Below are 21,394 nucleotides of genomic sequence, written 5' to 3'. Positions count from 1 at the left end.
GGTGCCGGAACCACTGAGCTAAATCCCCGGCCCTAAATTTATTTAGATATTTTTGATAGTTTGTCTTCCTCTTGCCTGTTTGTCTTTTTTTTTTTCTTTTCTTTTTTCTTTTGTTACCAGGTATCAAATTCGGGATCCTGTGCTTGAGAGGCAGGCAGGCAGTGGTACCACTGAGCTAAATTCCCGGCCCTCCATTTGTCTTTTTAAGGTCGTCTTTAATGTTCTTGTTGAAGAAACCAAGCACAAAGTTTTTAAGGCTAAAAAGGCTAAAAAAAGTTTTTAAGACTGAATAGTGATTTAGGATATTAATCTCTTTATACCTCGCCTGTCACTGTCATCCAGTGTGTGATACTTTCCTTAAGTGAGCTGCAAGTAGGTTTAGGTTTCAGGCTTACCAAATAGACTCACAGCTTATAAGTAGCTGCATTATTTCTTTTCAAGAAAAAAAAAAGCTGTTTGTCATGATAATTTAGTTACTACTTTATTCCCCTTCCTTATTTAACCCTATCTTGGTAACGTTTTATGTGTGTGTTTAGTGGGAGGACAAAGTTTTAGAATTTTCTTATACATAGAGTGAAAGAAGATAGCTTCCCGAAGATCCCGCACAAGTGGAAACCATCCAGAGACAGCCAGCTACCACAGCAGCTAAATATAAGTGCTGTTTTATTTTTAGTTTAATTTGTGATATTTATATTTTTAACTGGATTTGTTCGTGTGTGTGTGTGTGTGTGTATGTTACACTGTGTTTGTGTTACATTCACCAAGGCCTTCTCATTTAGCTGCATCCCCAGCCCACCTGAATGGCTTTGGTGTCTCAGAGAATGATATCCTGTGTTCTTGTTGAATGAAATAAACACAAAGTAATAATTGATACTCTTTTGAAGCTAAATGAATAGTGATTTAAGATTTTTTGGAGGGGGCGTACTGGGATTGAACTCAGGGCCTTCACACTAAGCTCCATTCTTACCCCCACCCCTTCTTCTTCTTCTCCTCCTCCTCCTCATTATTATTATTATTATTATTATTATTATTATTATTATTATTATTTTGAGACATGGGCTCAGTTACTCAGGCTAGACTCTTAACTTGTGATCCTCCTTTCCAGCTGCTCAGTGTGCTGGGATTACAGGTATGTGCTACCACACACATTTAAGATACTAATATTTTTTCATATCCAGTGTGCTGATAGTATATGTCTTATGACTTGTTACCTGTGTCGCCCATTTTATGTAATAGCTGTTACAGAAAATGTGGCAAAAGTCGCACACCATTAGTCTAGGAGGTAACATTCACCTGCAAGTTTGTATTTGGCAGCCCCTGTTAGTTTATCATGGCACTTAATTTTATCTCATACTGATTTTTTGACTAAGTTATATAGATATTTGCTATAAGAGCAGACCCTGATTTTAAGTGATCTATTTTAGAGCATCATACAGGTTCTATAACAATTTGAAATGCCAGCAAGATTGGATTGGAATTTTTATGGCCAAAATTACACTGTTGAAATTGTTTGGACTGATTTAATAATGTAAAAAATGTATATAAGGTGTTACTATGTAATGTATACAGTAAGAAAAATCAGAAGTATAAAATTAACCTATATAAGAAAATGACTTTTTATTTCTTTCTCATTCTTTAAAAAGAAGAAAGAAGAAGAGTGACATTTCCAGCTGTGGGATGAGACTTTTAGAAGAGTAGGGTCAGGATGATGGGGTCTACTCAGTGAAGACTGGTTCTTCAGAAATATAGATGACTTAGACGTTACAAAATAGTCCTACCAAAAACAAAACTATGGCGATGACCCATGCACAGAAGTACTATGAATTAGTTATGTTATATTCTTACTATGTTTACCAAATTACTGTCGTTTAAAAGCATTGGGTAATCAAGGAGGAAGAATTTGGTTATAGCAACAGTGACTCTTAAAATCTGTCTTTTAAGCCTGGTTTAATTGAATTCACTTATTTTTAGGACCATGGCAGGCTGAGCCCTTTGCTGTGAGTCTACCACAAGTAGGTTTAAGTGCCTCTTGGAGCTCAGGTACTTGATTCTTAGCAAGTGGGCATGGACAGTTTTGAGGTGGTTGTTCACATAAACATAAAGTATTGGGTGGGGGTGGGGGTGAGGGTTGTATGCCTATAATCCCAGCACTCTGGGAGGCTGAGGCAGGAGGATAGCAAGTTTGAGCCTAGTCTCAGTGATTAGTGAGACCCAGTTTTGATATACACAAAAGGGCTAAGAAAGTAGCTCAGTGTGAAGGCCCTGGGTACAATCCCCCCCCACCCCCAAAGGTATTCATGATATCAGGACTTGAACGTGGAAAGAGAGAGCCTAAGCCAAATACCAGTAATGTTTTATGAATGAGCAAAACTGTCATTGTCAGTATATGACAGTGAAGGGAGTAATCCTTTCAGGACACAGGCTGCTGCTGTTGGAATATGAGGGTGGAAGAGAGTAATGTATAAGTGATCCAGATCCTCATGTTGGGGTTAGAAGCAGATTGCTCTTTAGAGAACTGTGAGGGTGGCAGGGGGATTTTTAGGAAAGTCAGTTTCCACAAGGAGGTTGAGAGAGGTTAGTGCAGTTCATCATAGAGCAGACATTCCAGAGGGCAATGAAGGAGTTACAAGGTGAGTTGTGGGTGGTCAGAGCGAGGAGGAGAACAGAGTATAGGGTAAGATGGGAGAAAGGGGCTGGCCCAGGGGATTGCATTTTGTGGATCACAGGCTTTTCTGAACTCTCCTACTTCCTTACCCCACTCTATTCTTATTTCTCCACCTCGTTGGACATATATTCCCAGCCCTTCATTAGTCCTGTCTCAGTTTCAATTTCATTTCTGTCAAGGGTGCATAGACCCCTCCCCCAACCCATATTCATCACTTAGTGCCATCCTGTCTCCATTCCTTTGTAGCTAGACTTCTTAGAATTTGTCTTCCCTCCCTTCCATTATTCTTCAGGTTGCTTTGCTGCACTGGCTTCAGCCACATTACTCCTGAGATCCCCCTTGCAGGTTCATTTGCAATTGTGTTATTGTTGATTTTGATTCTAGTGGGTTCTACATAGTCATTCTTTCTCAGTTGATCTATTTTGGAGGGAAGTGACAGGTTTGAACCCACTGAGCTACATCCCCTGTTCTAGTTTTTGAGACAGGATCTCTCTAAGAGTCTGAAGTTGCCCAGACTTGACTCAAACTTGAGATCTTCCAGCCTCAGCCTCCCTGAGTGCTAGGATTTCAGGGATGTATGACTATACCTGGCATCGGACGGGTATTGTTAAGCATGTCTTCCTAGAAACAATCTTTGTTGTCCATGATTTCAGATCTTTGGGAGTTTTCTTTCTCTGCAAGTTCCTCTTCTTTGTCCATCTCTTTCTTTTCTTTTTTTTTGGTACCAGAGATCGAACTCAGGACCTTGTGCTTGGAAGGCAGGCAGCGGAACCACTGAGCTAAATCCCCGGCCCTGTGCATCTCTTAATTAGTGTCCATCAGGGTTCTCCTCTAGGCCTGCTTTACTCCTGGATGACCTTTCTTTCTGTCCTATTGCTCAGGACTTACCAAGTCTCTCTTTTACTTTTTAGACCTCTGACTCAAGCTTTCAAACAGAATTTACAGCTGCCTTTTGGACATCTCCAAGGCACATTAGCAATAACTCTCACCTTTCATTAGTACACTAAATGGCACAGAGTATTCCCTATTTTGTGCCTTCCCTGGTTCAGCCATAGTCATTTCTTACTCAGGAAAGTCCAGCAGTCCACTTGCCTCCAGTTTCCTGTCTTGCTGGCAGTTCCATTTCAACATTCCAAAAGAAAACCAACCCTCCCTCCCTTCCTCCCTTCCTGGGGATTAAACCAGGGCCTTGCACTGAGCTACATCCTCAGCCCGTTTTATGTTTTACTTTGAAGCAGGATCTTGCTAAGTTGTGCAGGCTGGGCTCCGATTTGTGGTCTTCTTGCCTCAGCCTCACAGATGCTAGGATTATAAACATGCACTGTCACACCCTGCCAAAAGGAAACTAAAATACAAAACCAGAGTGCGTCACTCATCCCTCATAGATGTTTCAGTGGCTTTCTACTTCTTAAGATCTAGAGTCCTCACTATGCTCTGACCTCTGCTGACCATGCTAGCCTTGTTTCTCATAACTTTTAGCACCATTACCCCAAATCTCACCAAACATTTGGATCCTAGAAGGAAACAAAAATGATTCTTGTGCTACTTCCCCTCACCTCTGCCTAATCTTTCCAGAGAGCTTGGCTTCTCTGATCAGCCTCAAGTCAGGGGAATGTGCCTTTTCTGTGTTTCCAGGCTACTCTGTACCTCCCTACAGAGCAGTTTTTAAACAAAAGGGCAAAAGACTGCTTTTTACTATTTTTGCATGTATTGTAGGTCCAGTAAGGATAGAAATTATGCCTGCTTTGTTCCCTGCAGTATTCCTGGCTCCTAGCAGAGTCTGTAGCATCTCACGAGCAAGTATTTATTGTAAGAACAAACAGATGAAGGAAATGGTAAAGACCACTTGAGATATTGAATATGGATAAGTTGAAGTCTTGACAAAAAAGAGACTATCAATACAATTGTTATTCCTCCCTAGCAGTTCTTTTGGAACAGTGTGCATGATGATAGCCGTTAATGAAAACATCAAGGTAAAAATTGGATAAATGACTTGGCCACAACCAAGTCCTGGGAGTGAGAACAAGAATCTAGGTTTATCAAATTCTACATTTAACAAATTCCATTTAAAAGACTACCTTAGATTTAGCAAAACTGAATATTACCTGGTGAATGTACTTTTTGTTTTTTGTTGTGGTCTCACTGTGTTCGAAGGCTTATCTTGAACTCTTGGGCTCAAGTGATCCTCCTGCTGAGTAGCCAGAACTAACCATAGGTGTGTAACCACCCCATCTGTCTAGATGTAACTTTGGTGTGTTCACAGAGAGCAAAGATCGATGCCCATTGCTGGTGCCACTGTATAGAATCCCATCTAGGTTACATCCGTGCAGCCTAATATAATCTCAGTCACTAGTTTTATCTAGGAGACATTTTAAGCTTTCTAGTCTTCTATGTTTATCTTTTTCAGTTGAAGAAACACAAGTAGAAGTAACATTAAAGAATTGTGAAGAGAATAAGTGTGGTGGCACACACCACACTTGGGGAGGCTAAGGCAGGAGAATGGCAAGCTCAAGCCCAGTCTAGGCAGTTTAGGAACTTAGTAAGACCTGGTCTTAATTTTTTTTTTTGGTACTGGGGATCGAACTCAGAACCTTGCGCCTGCAAGGCAGGTGTGATGCCACTGAACTAAATGCTAGCCCTAGTCTCAAAATTTTTAAAAAGGGATAGGGATGTATGTAGCTTGGTGCAAAAGACCTAGGCTTAGTCTTCAGTACTCCCTGTCCCCACACACATGAATTGGAAAGAACTGCAGTCTTACTCGTTTCAACAATTACTTTTCACAGCTTTATACAGCATCTACTTATTTTATAGTATTATATATGAAACTTACATGTGTATTTTCCCATGTTTCTACATAGCACTATTGTGAATATCTTTGAATATCACATTTTCTTCTTTAAAAGTCTTTTCCTTATGGTAAATTCTTCGGGTGGGTTGAAAGTCAAAGCATGTAAAAGTGGTAAAGTTTGCTTTGAGACTGCATATGCCTTTCTGAAAGCATTCCACTGAGAGTTGACAGAAGTATGAAAGTAAAAGATTTCCCAGTGACCTTGAAGCATTGAAAGATGGGGAAAAGAGAGAGTTGTGTGTGTAAAACTTTTTTCTTTACATTGGTTTAATTTGTATAAAGTGTCATGAATGTTTTAAATATGGAGAAATAGTTTTGTATCAGATGATAATATGATTAAATGTAAATCCCTTTAAAGAGTAAATGAATGAAAATGTGTACCCATTGCAGTTCTGTTTATTCCATGTTAACTTCTAGGCATTTAAAAATTCTTGGTTTTAAATTAAAACATTCAGAGCTGGACACATAGGTTGAGTTATTTTAACTCTGGCTAAAATAGTTTTTGGAGCCATGAACTTTGGTGTTATAACATAAGCCTTTATTGAGAGAGGTCTATGAAGCTCATGCTTCCTGAGATACTGGATAATGTGTTTAATTGCGTCATATACAGTAATAACACTTCATGAAGACCCTGGTGAAAAGCTTACATGCCCCAGTGCCACAAACAGTTGTGTTTCTCCAGAGTATGTGGTTTGTTTGTGTCTAATGGGAATTGTCAGTAGTGTACAGGTTATGTATGTTTCAGTTCCTCAGAGCCAAAATTATGATCTTCCCCTGGTATTCCCCTTTAGATGTAGTTTGGGGTCAGATTTTGTCAAAGTTGCATTCCTTTGGAGGAAGAAAATAATGTCTTTCACAAAGGATCCCAGGATACATGTGGTATTAATGACTACTTTTATTATTATACTTGTGCCTTTGAGCGTTCCTGGTTTAAAAGTTTATTCTATTAAAATGATAAAGAGCAGAAAACTGCCTGTTGCTCTCTAATTAGTTATGCAGGTATTTCAAAGCAGATAGAGTTGACTGCAAAAACCATTACAGAATGAACTAAAGAGTGTTATAGTTTGGATATACATATATTTAGAGATATTTACTAAAGTATTAAAGTTTTTTCTTCTAAAGAACAGGTGTATAGCTTATCGACAAGAGAAGCAGTTTTGCTGTGGCAGGCTCTCGTAGTTACTCTGTGATTAAACCTGGGTAAGAAATCTGTTAATGAGTTGTTTGTGCTGTATGTAAGAAGTTAAACTGTAGTGCTTTTTTCCACCCCCTTCTCTCTCAGGTCATTTGGATCCAGGGTTCCTAGCAAGTGACAAAACATCTACTGGCAATGCACCACTTAATGAAGAAATTAACATTGCCTCTTCGGATAGCGAAGTAGAGATTGTGGGTGTTCAGGAACATGCAAGGTAGGCTATCAGTTGGAGTACTGTATCCTGATATTTTAAATTGTGAATATTATTTTAACCAGAAAACAAATGATAGGAAGATGATAGACCTTGTGCCATGGCTGGCATGAAAGCTGAGGCTTTCTCTTAGTTTTCTTTGGCTTAGGAATCACTTTGTTGAGATATGATAGGAGCCTCAGGGCATGTTGTGTATTTTTTCGTATCAAGAACATTTCAGTCATGCATGTATATGAACTAGAGCTGATGTTTTTCTCTTTTATTTTAAGCAAATGTATAGATAGCTTGACCAATTGTTCTCTTAAAGGGATAGGTACCTCTGCTCTCCCACTTTCTCATTCCTATTTTCTTGCCTTTCACTTTACTTTGAAATATAAACTGGGAACTGGGAACATGAACCTGACGTTACCCCTCTTTTGCTAGTTCAAGGAAAAAGAATTGTAAGACATCAAATTAATGTGTAGTATTATGAATATAATTTTTATAAAGTTTGGCATTCTTTAAGGTAGCGGTCAGCAAACTGTGGCCAACAGGCCACACTTGGTCTGCTGCCTGGTTTTCCAGGGACTGAGAGCTAAGAATGGTTTTCACATTTTTATTTTTATATAATTGGATGGAAAATACTTTGAGATATGAAAAATATATGAAATTCAAACTTTAATGTCTGTAAGTTAAGTTATTCTAATAGAGTTTTGCTAGTTCATTTTGCTCATTATCTACGACTGTCTTTATACTCTAGTGGCAGAGTTGAGTAGTTTCAACAGACTGTATGACCCCAAAGCTTAAGATGTTTACATTTTGTCCCTTTGCAAAAAAATTTGCTGACTCCCACTTTAAGGCATGTCCAGGAGAATTATTTACAGCCATCTCAGAGGTAGTTCTTCTGGATGTTTAAAATATACGTGTACCTACAAAACAAAAATGTAGACTTTAGAATGTGTGTATTCTGTATAGCAAACACCTTTTCTCTTATACCTGAAGGGCTAAGTTGTGATTTTCTGATAAATAGGTATATAACAGCAATATTTTCATTACCTTGCCTTTTGATCTGATTTTACTCTGGCTAGTAAGCTAATAAAGCATTTACTAGCCTTTCTTTCATTGTTTGTATAAAGATGAATTTAGGAGTATAGAGTTGGGTTGAAAGACAGATGTATATAAATTGAAAGTTCCTTCTTTCTTCCTTGTCACTGTTGTTGATTTGAGACAGAGGCTGACTATGTTTCCCAGGCTGGTCTTAAACTTACTGGTTTTTGATCGGCATGGTGGCACATGCCTGTAATCCCAGCACTCAGGAGGCTGAGGCAGGAAGATTGTCCTGAGTTTGAGGTCAGGATAGGCTACATAGTGAGTTCAAGGCCAGCTTGAACTACATGGCAAGACCCTGTCTCAAAAAACCCAGGAAAAACCAAACCAAAGCAAAACAAAACAAAATAAAAAAAAAAAGTTTAAGGTTTTAGTAATCCTCCTTCCTCAGCATCAGTCAGTAGCTGGGACTACAGGTATGTGCCACCAACCTCTGCTTGAGGTTACCTTTTTCTAGTGAGATTTGATTTTACTTTCTGAAAGTAATTTTCAGTTAAACAAATGGAGCTCTAAGAATGTAGAGTTAACTCTTAGTTTAATATGTCAAACACCCACCCACCCCACCCCCGCCAAGAGTAGGCAAGTCTGTCTTTATTGGAATTTGGATTGCCCTAGCACTTCATTCTCCATATTTGTGCTAAAAGTATGCCTGTGTAGCTGCTTTCTTTTTACATTTTCACTTTTAATGGTTGTTTCCCTTGTTATGGTTGTAAGAATTTTCATTCTGAAATCTTTATCTCACCCCCTTCATAAAAATCTTTTTCCTGTTAAATTCTGTTTTTCCATCTGTTCTCTTTAAGCTGTCCTATCCATTGGATGAGAAACATAAAGAACTAGGATTTCTTCCATTACTTCAGCGTATGTTTGCCATTAGTTTATCTCACATGTTACAAAGTAGACATTATCCTTTTAAGCCCCATGTCAGGATCTTGCTGGAACATTATATTTTTTAAAATTTGAGGCTCTCTACTATAATACCCTATTGACAGTTTTATGTAAATAAATTATCTTCACTTGTGCCTGGAGCAAATTTTTCATTCACTAATTCCTCTTGAGTTACATTTCAAATTTTAATTTACTGTACTCACTCATCTTATGAAAGTAGGAAAGAGTAGGTAATAATTTACATTGTTTATCTAATCTCTTACTGTGTGCTAAGTAAGACATATCATTTGGTCCAGTTTCCTATTGGCTTCTACTAAGTCTGTCTACTTTATTATTTCCATATGGCTAGAAGTGTTATAGTCACCCTTCTATTTAGCTTCTTTGTTCAATTTTTCTTCCATTATGAAGTTTTTAGCTTCTCTTATCTTTTATCTAGATTATCATTTTATTCTGTAGACATGTTTGTTCCATGCAGACTAAGTCAGGTGACTGTGTCTACATTTTAGATAATATGCTATAGCATAATTTTCAAGGACTTTTTCTTGCAGGCTCTGAAGCATAAAAGCTGTGGTTTAGGACCGGGGATTTAGCTCAGTGGTTTCACCCCCTGCTGCGTAAGCATAAGGACCCGAGTTCAATCCCCGGTACCAAAAAAAAAAAACCCAAAAATCAAACTGGTTTATTCTGATCCATTGTACTGTGTCTTGAAGAAATCATGTCTTATAGATGATAAATCCATTTTGAAACCTCAGTGGTTTTTACTATTGTTTATTCAATAGAATGTAGAATTTATAGTTTCTGTTGGAGTATTTTTAACTAAATCCTGTGTCATTTGAGGTTATCTTATATTGGTCTTTGGGTCTAGGTTGAGTAGTCCCACTGACTCTATTCTATCTTCCTAAAAAATCTTTAGCAGTTTCTTTAGAAGTAGCCTGATAGTCTTTCACATACTGAGATTTAAACACTAGGAATCAGGTAGAGAAGAGACTTTCTTATTGGTTGCTTCAGAATTGCCCCTTTGGCTCCCTGGTTCTCATCTGGAATTTATTTCTTTTACAGGTCTAGGGTTGCAGTTATGAAGTATTGATGTGCTTCTGGCAGGGCTATCACTTGGAAAAAGGTTTTAGGTTTTGATTTACATCTTTTTGTTTTGATTTGATTTGCATGTGTAGATATTTGTTTGGATCTAGTTGTCCTATTCTTACTTTTCCTTTTGATATTCTACGTTGTTTTGGGCTTTCTGAGAGTTTTAAAGCTCCAGCTTTGCCCTTGAGTTGTTCTCTTTGGGATTGTGTTGCTCTGACTTGTGTTGGGTGCCATTTCTCCACATTGGAAGCCTTTTGTTTAACCTGCACTCAAAAATTCTAGTTATGATGTGACCACCTCCTTTGGTAAGGTTATTTTTCTTATCTTGCATGCTGACACCTTTCCCTATTCTTTTACTGTGATTTTGTTTGTTCCCGTAGGTTCTATGCTTCTTCTAGTCATAGATTAGAAAGCATGCTTTCTGAACTAATGGTTGGATACATCTTTTATGGCTGCTTTGTATTGCTTTGGTGAGCTTCTGATAATATCTAAATTTGTTAACATTTCCAGATGTTAATTGTTGGATACTCCAGGTTCACAAGATATTCCTAGCTAGTAAGATGGAGACTTTCCCAACATTTCTAGTTCTTCTGTGTCCTCTTAATTTTGCCATATGTCTGTGACCCTCATGCCGATATTTTTCTTTGTCCTTGGTTCTTTTTCTTTTACTAGCCTCATTGGTAATTTTTCTAGGAAGATTAATGTATATAGTGCACATCTTTCTATTATGGAACTATGTTGGAAAAGTTCTTATAATACTTAATCTGAGGCTTTTGTGAATAATTAGGAGATTGTTAACTCATTTTAATCCATTAATCCTATGATCATTTCTGTTAATTTTGGTTCACCCCTCAGCAAATGAATTGATAAAAGTTTTGCATGTAAATTTAAGACCGATTGCTTTATAGAATTAGTTGCCAACATTAATCAAAAAAAGCTAGGGGGGGAGATAGGCAATTTTCTATAGTCACAAGGATTCATTCCATTTTCAGTTAGGAAAAATAAGTAGGAATGTTATCTAAGAGGTCCCTTCAGGCTCTGTAAATGAGAGAAAAAGGATTAATTTATGTTGTTTTCTTAGAATAGTAAGCTAACTATGTCAAAAGTTGGCCATCAGCGACAGCTAATTAAAACCAGGAAAGCTTTGGAACAGAGTTAAGATCATCATATTCTCCAGAGAATCTAAAATTTTGAAGAGAAATAAATTGAAAGGATTAAGGCTTGTTCCATCATCTTTAGGTGCTCCAGTGTTCTAATATGTTCTCTCTTTTGCTTAAAGTAGCTTAAGTTGTTTGTAGTATCTGGAACCACTTCAGTAAGGTAAATCTACACATGATCTATAGTTGAAGTGCCTCATCTCCTTATTCTGCTCTCCCTCAGCCATTTCTCAGTAGCAAATATAGTCTCTAAACCTCTCATTCCTAGTCCTTTTCCTATACCAAACACTTTCTAGAATCTGCTTGATGTTTCTCAAATCCACTTGGTACCAGGCAGTGATCTTGTCAATCACACATGGTATAGTAGTACTTCAGCTGTAGTCTGAGGAAGGATTAGTTGTGCCATGGAAGATAGTTGTGCAGGGTCTCTATCCCTGAATGGAAGTGAAATCTTGTTCTGCTTCTATCCTTAACTTGCTTACAACATTGACCAGTTGTCTTTTGGCCTTGATATTGTCTTCTGTAAAATAAACAGGTTAAAATCATCTTAAAACTATTGCCTGTTATTATGTAATGTGTTACTTAGTGAGCAATGCAGAGTAACAGTTGGAGCTTTACACCTCTTTAGAGATATATTTCTAGGAATTCTGCCAAAGATTACATTGACTGTCTCTGTAAGTTTCTAGCCAGCTTTACTTCAGTTAGTGCTCATACAGACGAGTTTTTTTCCCAGTTTTTAGTTTTTATTAGTATGTTTGCAGTACATGATTCCGTTCCTCCTAGGAAATGTACCATATACAGTGTACATAACACATCTTAATTCTTTTTTCATCCCCTTCCCTCTACCTCCTCCTCCATCTCTTGGTGCACTCCCCGGCTTCTTTTTTAAAATTAATTTTATTGGTACACTTGCTTTTTTGAGACAGGGTCTACTTTATAGTTCAGGCTGACTTGAACTTACTATGTATCCTACCCAGGCTGGCCTCCAACTTGCTGTGATCCTCTGGCCTCAGTCTCCCAAGGGCTGGGATTCCAGGCCTGTGCCACCATAGCTGGCAGCACACTTTTGATGTACATAATGATCACATTCATCATAGGGAATTTGTGCCTGTACTTATCATGTCTTGATTCTTTTTTCCTCATTTCCCTCCCTTCAACCCTTTTTCCTCTCCTTATTTACACATGCTTTGTTTCTGTATCTTCCTCCATTTTACAAAATAGCTACCTCCGTTTTTTTCTATTAACTTTGTTCTTTTGTTTATATTTTGTGTAAAGACATAGATATGTGTATACCTATGTTTATAACAGCACAATTGATAACAAATATTGGAAGCAGTCTGTATGTCCATCAGCAGATGAATAGATAAAGAAAATGTGGTATTTGTGTAAAATGGAGTACTACTCTGCCACAGAGAAGGATAAATTTGAGTCATTTGTAGGGAAATGGTTGTATCTTGAGACCATAATACTAAGCAGATGAGCTTTTTGAACGGTTCTTTTGTTAGCCTGGGCCTACTTTTTGGTTTTTTTGTTTGTTTGTTTTTGTTTTTTTTGGTACTGGGGATCAAACTCAGGACCTTGTGCTTGCAAGGCAGGCGCCAGAACCACTGAGCTAAATCCCTGGCCCTGGGCCTACTTTTTATCTACTGAAACCTTGCTATGTTTTACCTCACCTAGTATAATATACACATTTGTAAAGTGACAACGTGATATAGAAAAAATTGAAATAAGACCTGCCTTGAAATTCCTTGGTTACTACTTTGAAGGAGTGACCTGGTAAACTGTGTAATCTATTTAAGCCTCAGTTTTCTTGTCTATAAAGTGTGGAGATAACCTCATATTTACCTTAAAGGTCTATAAGAATTGTTAAATAAGGTAATATATGTGAAACTACTTAGTAAATGTAGTATTCTATTGGTCATTAGTTATCAAAACCATTTCTATAAATGTTGAATGATTAACATTCTTGCATGACTACATGGTCATTTAATCTGAGTTTGCTTAATACACTGGACAATTTTATTTTATTTTATTTTTTATTTTTTGTTATTTTTTTTGGTACTGGGGATCGAACTCAGGACCTTGCGCTTGTGAAGTAGGCGGTGGCACCACTGAGCTAAATCCCTGGCCCTACATTGGACAATTTTAGATTAGATGTTGTACTCTCCCCACCCCAGTACTGGGGATTGAACTCAGGGCCTTCACAATGAACTATGTCCACAGCCTATTTTTTATTTATTTATTTTTTTATTGGTACCAGGGATCAAACTCAGGACCTTCCGCTTTCGAGGCAGGCGCTGGAACCACTGAGCTAATCCCTGGCCCATGTTTTTTTATTTTTGAGACAGGGTCTCACTAAGTTGCCCAGGCTGGGGTTGAACTCGAAGTATTCCTGCCTCAGCCTTCCAGAATGCTAGGATTACAGGCATATACTGCCACACCTGACTAAGATTGTTCTTTATGTACCTTAATTTAATGCTTTTCACTAGCTGAGTTTTGAAAATGTAACAGCCTCTGGATTAGTGCTATTTAGCCCATTTATGAACAGATGGCAGACCTCTTGTAGTATAAGAAACTTGCATGTTTTGTTCCTTTGGCCCAAGAGATCCATTTTTCAGCACTTCTTTTTGTAGTTTTCAAACTAGCCTTGAAGAACCATGGACTTGAAGAACTCAGGACCTTGTGCTTGTGAGGCAGGTGCAGTGCCACTGAACTAAATGCTCAGCCCTTTTGTTTTATTTTTAATTTATTTTTTATTTTTTTGGTACTGGGGATCAGGTCCTTGTGCTTGCGAGGCAGGCAGCAGAACCACTGAGCTAAATCCCCAGCCTGTTTTGATGATGATGATGATGATGATGATGATGATGATGATGATGATGATGATGATGATGATGTTTTGTTTTTGAGACAGGGTCACGATGATGTTTTGTTTTTGAGACAGAGTCACGCTGTGTAGTTCAGGCTGGTCTTGAACTATGTATCCCAGGCTGGCCTTGAACTCAAGGCGATCCTCCTGCCTCAGCCTCCTGAGTGGTAGGATTCCTTGGGGTAGTTTTACCACTGAAGTTTTTTCATTGTCACCCCAATGCATTTGAACTTGGTGATACAGGTGACATAACACCAAAGCTAGTATTTTTAGGTGACTGGCACCATTCATTGTATACACATTGTCAGGACAGCTGCTCAGGAGCCCCTGCAACAGTTTATGTGATGAAACTCATACCATTTGTTGCTTCTCGTATATGCCATGGGTTGCTAGTTCATAGTTTAGATACGAGGATGATTAGTAGCAGTGGTAGCTTGAGCTGCCTGCCCTCTTCTCATCTGAGTCAAAACTTAGTGCTGTATCCTGGCGGCTCTGAGTTCCATTATTTGACTGGAATGTGAAATTCAAGCTGTCAGTGTTTCTGAGACAGTTTTCATTGTTTGCAAGACAGGTCTTTACCTCTGCTAGGCCCTTTGAAGGACTCTAAACCGAGTACTTCACCCTCGTTCCTTTCACTGAACCCAAGCATGAACATTTCTGATGAATGAGCTCAGTGTTTCTGTTGTGACTTTTCAAACATGAGAAATTGATCCTTTATGTATGGCCCAGTACTTACAGAATTTTGAAAGTCTAATTTATGAAATGGTATTACCAGCACTTTCTTTAAAGCTATTATTACTCAAATATTGTACAAAACTTATTTTAGAAACAAATTTCACCCATTTTCTTAGTTTTTCATTTATGCCAACTAACATTGTTTGGGCATCTTAACTTTGCTGTGGATTTTTATTTTGCCTTGTTGTGAAGATCTTGGAGATTTAAATGAATCCAGAAAGCTGTTATCTTGATTGTAACTGATCTGGACACAATTCAAGAGCCCTGGCAAGAGTCCTTAAACAAGGGTCAGTTGAGAGAGCAATGGAACATAGAGGTGGCAGGGAGACAGACAGACATGGATGAAGGGGAAGAAGAAGGGTTTTGATTGTGAGTTTCATGAATTTGCATAATAGGCTCATTAAAAATATTCTCAGTATAACTGAAGTCATATTGTTTTCTCTTTTTCCGGTGGTGGGATTAACCCAGCTTTTATTCTTCATGTCAACTGCAGGTGTGTTCATCCTCGAGGGGGTGTGATTCAGAGTGTTTCTTCGTGGAAGCATGGCTCTGGCACACAGTATGTTAGCACCCGGCAAACACAGTCATGGACTACTGTGACTCCCCAGCAGACTTGGGCTTCACCAGCAGAAGTCGTTGACCTTACCTTGGATGAGGATAGCAGACGTAAATACCTACTGTAATACATTGTCACTGTGTTTCCTCTGCACTGTTCCCTTCCACTTCCTCCTCCTCTTTGTGACACGGAAGTTCATTGTTATAGCTTCAGCTTCAGAAGCTCTTTGTGGCATTTGTAGAATTGAAACTCATGGAACCACACCTCCCTTTTTTTTTTTTAAATTAAAAGTCACTTAGGAAAAGAACATCACAGTTAAAACAGTTTCTTCTTTCCTTCAGTAGGAATATGAGAATGATAAATATTAATTGATGACTTTTAATCTTAGGAAAGTTGCCTTCCTTTTAGAATAGTATTTTAACTACCAAGTAAAGTGGATTTCAGTTTTTGAATCTTGTATTTATTTTTCTGTATAATGAAATTAATATCTAGACTTGACCACTATTCGCCCACCTCATTGTCACTCCCACCTTGGGGCATTCGCACACATACCAGTCAGGTCCTTAGTGGCACCTGATAGGGCATGTACATTTAAAAGCCTTTCTTTAAAAATAGAAGACAAAAATATTATAATTATTTTTTTCTTTTAGCTTGAATCTTCTGCCTTCCTTCTTGACTTTGCTCCTAGCTGACCTCCCACACCACAAATAATTGACATGCCCTTTGTGTTTATAAATACTACTAAGTGACTTACTTGGTCTCCTTGTTGCAATAATTTTTAACTCTTTGGAAAATGTTTTCTTTGGAGCAGAGGCATTTTGGATAGATACCTACCATGAGGTTTTCTGGACATCTGAAGTGAGTTCTGAAAAATACATGGAAGAATCTCTTTCCCTCAGCTCTTTTCCCTGGTCTGTTCAAAAAATGGGAGAGCATTAAAACCTGTGTGGCTTTTAAGTGTAAAGGCACTTGGAAATCAGAGAGGAAAGTGCCTTCTTCACAGCTGGTATCTCCAAAAGGGGTGCATAATAACTATTTAACACCTCAGCTGAACTGGACCTGATGCTGTATTTGGGTATTTTTCTCCTCTACCTTCTGAAAAAAAGGAAAAAAAAGTCAAAATATTCCACAAGAAGTCAGATACAAAGCACATTAATGGCACTGTAAATCTTACAGTATCTAAAGGAATGGCAAAAGGTAGTAGAAACTTCAGGGAATTCGGGAAATGCTAGCACTGGAGTTTTGTGGCATTAGTTACTACCTTTTTTTCTACAACACGTAATTACTAGTGAATTATTTTTAAAGCAATATCTAGAAATAGAACACTATGTATTGTGCACAGGGAGGAGTGAAACAATATTTGCTCAGAAGACTTCACCTTTTGTTGGATTTTTTGTTTGCTCTTTTTGTTTTGTGTTTTTTGTTTCCACTGTTACCGAATGATGTTGCTATGGCCCTCTATCTCCCTCCCCAAATGCCTTGGTGGCTCTTTCTGGTCCTAAAAGCATGAGAATTACCATTTTCAGTTTCCATTCAGTGAACACACATTTACCCAGTGCGTGCTCTGCATCAAGCACTCTGTAGAGTGGGTGCTGTGGAGGCCTTGAAGCTGAATGAGATACAGCCTGCATGCGCATGCATAAGTCTGCCTGGTTCCACCTGCCTGGCCTTTTCTTCTTTTTGTGTATGTGTGTAAAGATAATTTTATTCCTTTACCCTTCCTGTTGCTTTAGTTCTTCTGTGTACCCCCTTCTTTCACAGGAATGTATTTTAGCATGTGTTCTTTGATCTTCTCTGAGAGCATCTCATTTGATCTGGCCTCTGTTCTTCACAAACATTTTATTTTTTCCTCCAGTCCATTTTTAATTGACCAGGTTAATAAGATCATGAACCTTCAGTTTTAGCACCTCATATATCACATTCTCTCACATGGCCACAATCTTAGACAAAAACCAAAGACCCAGAGGCCAGAGCGAAACAGGACCTCCTGAAGATTCACTACTGGTGTATCCTTGGACCTTCACATTTTACTTTAGGATTAATTTATTGAATTTTACTGTTACACGTTTTTTTAAACTTGAAGTAAAATACTAGACAAAACAGAAATGTATAATTTCTGGTCTGTGTTTTCCAGGAAAATCATTGAGAAGAGAGTAGCATGGAGTATATATATGACTTGAAGGTTTTGCAACTTTATATCCCCTCCCCATACCCCAGGATCAGGGCACAGTCTTGTTTTAAAGAATGTTTTTTGTATTACCTGTTTTAATGTTAATAGTGTGTTTTTTCCAACTCTATACAGCAGGTGATTTCCTTTGGTTTGCTGTGTACACTGTGGATGGGGCAGAGTGGAGTTGCAGTCAGGCTCTTTTTCTGGCCTCTTGCCTTTATATTGGGTTGCACTTTTCCCTCACTTGTTCCTTTTCTAACTCCCTGCTGACCTGATTTGATGTACCAGAACAGAAGTTTAGGCATTAAGATGCAAAAGAGGAAAGGGAAGAGATGTTAGACAATCAGCTCTCTCCCCTACCTTCTAGGTTGGGACTTTTAACCTAATAACTAATCAGATTATCTTTCAGCTCTTCTTTCATTACTGCATCCAGAAGAGTGGAAATGGAGTTTCAGGCAAGGTATTAATGAGAACATTCTATGATCTTGTACCATTTGAAATTTCTTTTAAAGGGATTGTTTTCTTAAACAAATTTTCCCGTTTGGTACCATAAATAATTCTTCATGCTTCACAAGACATTGTTCAAAGTAACATCTCTGTTAAAGTGGTACAGGTGGGTCACCAATTGCTTTATTACCACAACTTGGTTAAGTTTCCTTCCCCTGCAATTTGAAAAAACAGAGCAGCACCCTAGCTGTTGAATCATCATGATTACCCTGTAACTTACAATTGTGGCTAAGCAGTAATTTTTCATTTTGATGGTAGGGGCCAGACTAGGTGGACTCCATTATTTACAATCAGGTATTCTATAAACTGTGGTTTTGTCATCAGATGTGAACACAGACTGTCTGATTTGCTACTTTAGTCATTTGCTCATATTTACTTTTAGAAGATTAGCACCTAGATAACAAAAAAATTTGTTGCCTGCTTTTTAAACTGTGTCACAAGGTTTTTGAGAAAGCCTGAGACACAATTTTGTATTTTAGTTTTAACCATTTTTTAAAGCAAAGAGCTGAGCCCCTAATCCTTGTTCTCCAATGTGTATGATGTGACTTCCATGTATATATAAAAATGATTGCACCCTAACCAAACTTCCTCAGATTGTGCACTGTTTGTTTAAAATAATCATGTATTTTAGTCCAATGCTGTTGTATTTTTTCATTTTATTTAAAACACTACTTATTCTTTTAACAAATTTTAAAGGGTAGTGATCTTAAAAAAAAATCACTGGATAACTAGGAAATTTTTTGTTGTTTTGTGTTTTAAAAGAGTGGAAAGGTCATAGAACCTTTTGCTTCTCGTACCATAAACATGAAATGTCAGCCATTGTATGGCTAGGAACCAATGCACTTGGCGGTTAACACATCTGCTGTTGCTGGGGTGTAAGCATGGACGTGATGCAGTGACGACAAATCATTGCGTAGAAGTAAAGTTTTCAAATGTGCAACTCTAGTTTTTAAAATGAAATTTGGTTCTTTACATTCATTACTTAGTTTTTGTTTCCATTTAGTATTTAATGGTCTTTGGAGAAAAAAATAATAAAACAGAGTGTTATATATATATTTTTTGGTGCAAGATAAGATTTTCTGTTTTTTGAAATAAGTCTGTAGCATAAAGGTTAAACTATTTTAAGACAAATAAAATAGAGTGTATTTAAACAATGATATTTTCTGAGAATTTTTTTACTGTCAGCTTCAGTTAATTAGGTGGAGCCTAGAGGAGCTCCCAAGATAACTTTGGATGTGAAAGTGGATTATATTTTGTTAAGATTGTTGTAAGGTGCCTGATTTTTTCCAAATGATACCTGAGTCCTACTCCCAAGATGTTTGGCCAAGTAGCCTGTGCTGTATCAGCTCAAGATCAGAATAGTTCTACATTAGCTTTCCTGTAGCCCCTACTTCCCTCTCCAGGTAGGACCAGTGAGAAAGAGCTCAGAGAGGTCTCTGTAGGCTCCCTAGCGTTGGGCACCTCTGCTCCGGGGAACTAGACTCCTGTGGTTTTTCCTCATGTGTAGTCTTTTCCCAGAGACCAGCACATCAAGGTTAAGATACTGCAGCTGCACTGAAGCAAGTACATATGGTATAGAGTGTTTTAAAGGTAGCCTCATGAACTTGCCCCCTAGTTTGAGTCTACTTTCAGATTTTTAAATTTGGTTATAAAAGTGATAGCCACTGCCATAACATCTCATGGCTTATAACTTCACATGAAGGAGAATGGGTGAAACCCATCTTTACTAATATCTCAACTCCCGAATCTCTCAATTTTCCTCAGGAATTTTTAGTTCTGCTTGCACTTGAAAGAGATCTGTTAACAACTAGGAAATTCATTGTTAACAAGTAGGAAATGTTTTCAGGTTTTGTGTTTTTGTTTTTGGCAGTACCGGGGATTGAACCCAGGCCCTTGCACATGCTAGACAAATGCTTTACCACTGAGTTATAGCCCAAGGCCCTTTTTTCATTTTTTAAAATGCTTTTATATTAACTTACATTTGAGACCTAGACATTTTAATGCCTACTAACTCTATTAAATGCCTTTGACCCTAGCAGAAAATTATTTACCTAGGACTGTACTTTTGAACCTTTTCACCTTTGGATGCTGCCTTTGAAGAGCAGGCACAAGTCAAAGCCCTTCAAGTTCCTGGTTTACTCTTTGATCGCATTTGGGCTTCTTCCTTTTATTTGCTGTCTTTAGGTCTTCCCTTCCCTTAATATGTTTATTTTTCATAGTACATGCCAGCTATTTATAACTTCAATCTAAATAGAAAGATTATAGATGAATTTATACTAAATATATACATATCGAGGCTGGGGATTTAGCTCTGGTTCCGGCACCTGCCTTGCAAGCAGGTGCCTTACACACTCACACATACACACACAAACACACACATATCTCTTCAGCTTCATTCTGGGTTTTATTTTAATCCTCTTACTTTTCCATGAAGGAGTGGTCCCTAGATCATCCACAAGTATTACTTCCTTAACTCCATGTTTGAGAGCACTGATACACAGAAATAGAGGTTTCTGGGCTATGGTGGAACTTTGGGTGGGAGAGTCTCCTAGAAGGCCATAGAAAGTAGTGGAAGGAGCAGTGAGCTTGTGAAAGAGGCAAATGATGATCATGAGTTTCAGAGATACAGAACTTCCATTGTCAAAGGATGCTTTGATGCCATCTCTTGGCTCAATTCAGTGCTGCTATTGGTCTGCTCTTCACATGGCATGCCTTCGAGGTAGACATGACATTAGGGATTCCTTTGTGTGGCAAGGACTCACCGTTCCTTCTGCCACATCTTAACATGCCATTTGGTATGGTGGGTGTGTAAAGGGTGGAAGTGAGTACTGGCGACAAAATGAAACCTCTTCAGAGAGGTATGGCAGCAGCAGTTGGTGTGATCTGCTCCTAGAAACTGGCCTGCTGGTTGGGAATGCCCCTTGATTGTAAATTTTATCTAACTTTTACTGTTCAATGAAAGGCTATCACCAGCTTTATCCTTTGTGCTTTGATAACTGATATGTCAGTATGTCAAAGAATCCGATCTGTTCTTTTTTCTTTTCGGTACCAGGGATCGAACTCGGGTCATTGAGCCTGCACAGCAGGTGACAAAACCACTTAGCTGGGAGTGAGCAGATGAAGTGTTCTGGACTACAGAGCCCTCTCTCACACAGCTGACTTTGAAGCAAGTACATGTGACTTGAGGATTGGTGTGGATACTGGAACAGAAGGGGTCAGGCTAGAGGGTGGGTGAGTGAGCTATAAAAGGCGTGACCCAGGAAGGCCATGTATCTGCTAAAGGATTTGGTTTTTATACCTATAAATTGAAGAATGTCTTAGATTTTTTTTTCTGAGACTGAAAGGTCGGGCTGTGCTATTTTAGGGGATAATTCATTGTTCTGCAGAACCATCAGGCTTTTCAGGCAGGAACTTTAGGGCTGCTCAC

At 38.3% G+C, this 21,394-nt stretch overlaps 1 protein-coding gene across 5 annotated transcripts in view; it reads left to right on the top strand.

The window, feature by feature from the left end:
- Nucleotides 1-16,043, top strand: part of Ark2n (arkadia (RNF111) N-terminal like PKA signaling regulator 2N) — an 85,051-nt gene extending 69,008 nt beyond the window's left edge. For all 5 annotated transcript variants that reach the window (XM_004855087.4, XM_087193107.1, XM_004855089.3 and 2 more), the window contains 2 exons: nucleotides 6,796-6,922; nucleotides 15,228-16,043. In XM_004855087.4, coding sequence (XP_004855144.1) covers nucleotides 6,796-6,922; nucleotides 15,228-15,417 — 317 coding nt within the window. In that variant the 3' untranslated portion in view covers nucleotides 15,418-16,043. The remainder of the gene's footprint in view (nucleotides 1-6,795; nucleotides 6,923-15,227) is intronic.
- Nucleotides 16,044-21,394: the final 5,351 nt, after the last annotated feature.

This window comes from Heterocephalus glaber, unplaced genomic scaffold, assembly GCF_053883595.1.
Source record: "Heterocephalus glaber isolate CG9 unplaced genomic scaffold, H.glaber_assembly_v1.0 deba00000331, whole genome shotgun sequence".
Classification (NCBI taxonomy): domain Eukaryota; kingdom Metazoa; phylum Chordata; class Mammalia; order Rodentia; family Bathyergidae; genus Heterocephalus; species Heterocephalus glaber.
This window is presented reverse-complemented; position numbering and strand designations above follow the sequence as displayed.